At 38.1% G+C, this 5,148-nt stretch overlaps 1 protein-coding gene across 1 annotated transcript in view; it reads right to left on the minus strand.

Moving 5' to 3' along the window:
* Positions 1–1,841: 1,841 nt before the first annotated feature.
* Positions 1,842–5,148, minus strand: part of LOC107569454 (serine/threonine-protein kinase 11-interacting protein-like) — a 64,089-nt gene continuing 60,782 nt past the window's right edge. The window contains exons 23-24 of the mRNA XM_016255555.1: positions 2,293–2,377; positions 1,842–1,950 (exon numbers count right to left, since the gene is read on the minus strand). Coding sequence (XP_016111041.1) covers positions 1,842–1,950; positions 2,293–2,377 — 194 coding nt within the window. The remainder of the gene's footprint in view (positions 1,951–2,292; positions 2,378–5,148) is intronic.

The following is a 5,148-nucleotide window of genomic DNA, read 5'->3' on the forward strand; positions in this document are numbered from 1 at the left end:
AGTGTTACAAGCTCTTGGTGCATAAAGAAGATCTGTAAAGTTGCAAAGACTAAAGTCTCAAATCCAAAGAGATATTCTTTATAAAAGTTAAGAGTCAACCAAGCCTACCTAAAACGGCTCGTTCTAACACGCCCCCACATGTCTACGTCACGATGTGGGAAGATTTGCATAACGCTGCCCAAATGTTCACGCAAAGAAAGGCGGCATAACTTTTATTCTCGCTGTAGAATTGTTGCCGCTGCCACCATGCCGTGGAGACTCTGTGTTTCGTTGTGAAAGCGAAACTACTTGGTTTGGCCTTCCAAAAGAGGACGATATCCGCTTTGTCATGCCTAGAGCTGATCCGTGCTGGTCGCTGAGGAAATACATCAACTTCGCGCAGTGGAAGTTGTCTTTTCAGACTGGGAGACTCTGTGTTTCGTTGTGAAAGCGAAACTACTTGGTTTGGCCTTCCAAAAGAGGACGATATCCGCTTTGTCATGCCTAGAGCTGATCCGTGCTGGTCGCTGAGGAAATACATCAACTTCGCGCAGTGGAAGTTGTCTTTTCAGACTGATGAGCTTTGTAAAAATCGATGCGTTTCAGAAAGTCGGGGCATAGAGGAGAAACAATAATGTACAGTATGTGGAAAATAATGTGTTTTTTGAACCTTAACCTTGAACCACATAAACACATTTCATTACACCAAATACACAAAATAATGTTCTTTTTAGCAACATCATATGACCCCTTTAAATATGATAAATGGAAGCTCAAAGTACTTGCTTGATGTGAGGGAACCAGTAAGGTTTTTTTTCAATCACGTAAGCACATTCGAGTTTCCAATAATAATTCAATAATTCTTTAGATGGTTGCTTTATTGAACGATCTATTGCATTAATAAGTTTGCTCATTAGTTATAGCAAGATAAAATAAGAACATCTAGCAGGAAAGGGAACAAAATGTCTGTTTATGATATTAGATGTTCTTTGGGTTTTATTCATCAAAATCTTCTGTGTATGTTAGTGTTAATGAGGATTTTGGCATGTGCACACAACTGAGAACACAAACAACTATATGAAACAGCTTGTGCGTGGGAGAAAAGGACATGAGTGATGTTTCAGGATGTTCCTGTTTTTTGTTTTTAAGATCATTGTAAGATTGGCTGGGTTTGGTCTCACCAGCTGAATGCTTATCACACCACAAGTCTAGCCTGCTGTGAGCCCTTTTGATTCGTTGGGGGGTTCTGGGGGAGAGTCAGGCTGCCAGCAGGGTACTGGGACTCTTGAAAGCTAGACCAGCCGCTCACAGTTGGATCACTCTCTCAAGAAGAATCAGATAAATCTGTTTTCTGTGACTCTCCCTTTTTCCGTCAATACCTCAGAGTTTGGTTCCTAGGGTAACAGTAGGACCCTAACAAAAGCAAGCACTGATACATATACCTTTGTGTCCCAGTGTTAACCTGGGAAGCACTATTTCCCACAGTGATCTGATTAAAGTGTGTATGAATCATTAAAGAACTGTAACTGTCATGTGTGAATCACACTAGAGCTTAAACTGGGCTGAATGGGACATTGACTGGGCTATAAACTAATCCATAAATACCCTAGAGGTGAACATCACACCCATCTTAAGCTTCATTTAGTCTAATAATGTCTAATTTTGTAATGTATCAGACATCATGCTTTGAATCTACCACTACATGTTCTGCTACTCTAACCATCTGTAGCTCTTTCCCAACACAGGCAAGTCATCACATGCTGTAATCACCATTTCTTTTCTTATCTCATTCCTCTGTGCTGGTTGCTAGCTCTTGCAAAAGATGCATTTTGGTAAAGAAGGTAAATGCTTGCTTATCTTCATCATGGAAAACACAGACACTCACCTTGCTGAAGGAATGCTAAAAGGTACCGGAAAGGAGGCTGGCTGTCGTCTTCTTCACATGGCAGGGCATCCTCACAGACTAGATGCCTATAGAACAGACAGATTAGGATTTAAAATATGTTAAGAAATGACTTATGGGTAGGGTGGCCAGGATGTGTCCCGTAAAAATGCCACGTATGGTCACCCTACTTTTGGGGTAATATGTGTAACTTGGGACCACTAACAAGACTGTCTTTTTTAACTATGCAAATTACAGTCCTCTTGATTTCCATTCACTAATTAAAATTTCATTTCATTAAAACACATTTTATGCAGTTAATGCCAAGTTTTGGGAAGGATAGACAGACAGAAAAATGAAAAGTCTGAGGCAGAAATAAAGAGAGAAGGAGTTGGAGAGGGAAAAAATGCCTGCCTGTTTGCACTGCGTACCAGAGGTGGTGCTGTGGGTTGAGCCGGGTGGTGGAGATTCCCTTCAGCTTGCTTTCGTACTTTGGGGCCAATTCCCTTGCAATTTCTGCATGAAAACAGTGCTGTCGTGAGAAAGAATATCTGCACAACTTGTTCACAAACTCTAAACTTAATAAAAATAAAGGATCTTTTTCACATTATGTACACATAGTTATGTTCATGTAATCGCTTTATGACATTATGCCCCAGGTAGTAGAGAGAGGGCAGGAATGTCAGCCATTAGGTTTAATTCCTGGAATGTAAATAGCCCATTAAACCAGACGAAGATGTTTTTCCTCAGCGTAAACCTCATAAAACCTATAGTTCTCCTTCCGGTAACACTTATTTAATTTAGACTAAAGAAACCAGTGACAGATCACAACAGCTTAAAATACATTTAAAATCATTGCTGTGTCCAAAAGTTGTCCTTATGGATTCTGTTTGGATTTTTTTTTTTTTTACATGACTGTCTTTCTGGTGAATCTTTATGGCCCTAACAGGGCCAATACGCTCGTCTCAGCACTGTCCAACTTGAATCACATTGTTTGATTTGATGGGTGGGGATCTGTGTAATGGGCTCAATCTTAGACTTAAATTGACATGCTCAATTTTAAAATGCAGACTAAGCTGTAAGTGTTTCTAGGTCAAATTGGGTGTGTAGATCCCTGGAGGTTTTTTTAACCAGTAATGGTATTGGCACATTTTGATATGGACATCACTCAATGTAAAGTCCTTGCAGTTAAGAGAATCAGTGATTAAGTGAACCAGATGTTGATTTATTAGATGATCTGATGGATTCAGTTCAGTGTCTTGTCTATTTGACCTATTTAGAAAATGAACTGGTTCACAGGAGTCATTTCCCCTAAATCAGACTACACTTGTTGCATTGTATGTTGATTTGAGTTCAGCCTGCAAGGGGTGTCTCAATAGAAATATCAAGAGATGTTTTTTTTGCCATTATTTTTTGGTATACAATATATTTATTAAGTCATATTCAATACAGACTGTAAGCTCACATCCACAACTCAAGGTAAAATGCTACATTTTGCTGCAGTGCTGAATATACAGCAGCAGGGGAACACAGATGCTGAAAAGCAGTGCAGAAAAAAAAGTGATTGTCCTTTGCCTGACAACAGAGTACAGTTCAACTGCAACAAAAGCATTTAGATTCATTTAATCTCTTCTGCATCTCAATTTTTTCACTGAATAATGACAGATGAGGAAATGTTGGGCTCTCAGAGAAACTGTTCTGGCAACCCTAAAGACCTTTTGTTGTCAAAAATTAACATACACGTACATTACATGAATTTGTAAAAAAAAGTATTCTGGGATCATAGCTAGATTCAGATTTTGCAATTGACACACCTAGACAGGGGCCTGAGAGCACGCACAGGACAGCGATCTACAGTCTTGTAGCATATGTTTGGCTTAAGTTTGTAAAAGAAAGTCAATAAATGAGCCATGAATACAAGATAATGCACCCTTTGTTATTATAATTTAAGACTACAAAGACAAAGAAACAGCATTCTCCACACATCTGGGAATTGTTTTTTATTATTATTTTTACTATTAACATTTACATATGAAAAGTCATGCAGACATATAAAACTCAGACAGCGTCACTGCTATATGAATATGTGGGCCAGCCCAGAACATTAATGAATTATATAAAAAAAATAAAATAATAAAAAACTCCCAAAGTGCAGTCATAGTGCAGTGTGCCCCCAAAAAGAAACACTACTTGGTACTTTGGTGGCAAGAGTGGCTTCAAACTATGCAGACAATGTCAAAATGTCACTCAAAAGCATTGATGGATAACTTACTGTAACTCATCTTAGCATTAAACACATCTTCCAACTTTTTAACATTTTGATCATTAACTATTTTGATGCTTTTGAAGAACAACCACAACACAAAAGCAAAGCTAAATCAAAGAAACCACACTTTTTTAGTAAAATATCAGACAGTGTGTTTCAAAACAACCTGGGAAGAACAATGTCTGAATGGAGAACAGACGCACAAAAATATCCTTTCTAGCACAGTCATTCAAAGTTTACTCTTTCTGGTTCTGCAGGTGTATTGACAACCACAAAAATGAAACAATCAAATGGCACAAATTGGGCTGCGTTTACACTGGCACAAAAAATCCGATCTTTCGCTCACATCTGACACAGATCGGAATTTGTTGCACACGTGTAAACACAAAAACCCGCACGAGATCCAATTTTTTTGCATCCGATCTGAGCCACTTCCAAATGTGGATTTTAATCGGATATACATCTGATATCTGGACATCCGTATGGAAGCATATAGGTAGCGAAATTCAATTTAAAATGCAATATGCAAAATGGCAATGCAATATGCAAAATGGCAACGCAATATGCAAAATGGCATTGTATTTCTGTATTTAAATTTAAATTTTCCATTACCCATACGTGCAAAGTTTGGTGCAAAAGTAAAATGAAAATTAAATTATATAATTTACATTTGCCATTTCCAACAGTAGTCTTAATATGTAAATTGCATGCACATTTGAACGCTTTATAAAAGTTGCAAAATGAAAATGAAAATGTATAAATCAAATTGATTTGATATGTGTAACATGTTCAAGCAGAAATGGTAGCAAAATGATCATTTAAATGCTATTTGTCCTAAATGCATTTAGACTAACAGTTAGAACACTTAGGATTGCATTTTCATCATGACGCCGTGGGATACGTGTAGCAAAATTCAATTTGAAAATGCATTCCGAGCTGACCATGCCCACCCTCCGTCACTCATTGCTTCAAGGCAGGGATTGGCGGAAGCGTGTTACGTTTGGATCGTTTGAAACATGGC

This window comes from Sinocyclocheilus grahami, unplaced genomic scaffold (assembly GCF_001515645.1).
Source record: "Sinocyclocheilus grahami isolate Dianchi unplaced genomic scaffold, SAMN03320097.WGS_v1.1 scaffold1347.1, whole genome shotgun sequence".
NCBI classification, from domain to species: domain Eukaryota; kingdom Metazoa; phylum Chordata; class Actinopteri; order Cypriniformes; family Cyprinidae; genus Sinocyclocheilus; species Sinocyclocheilus grahami.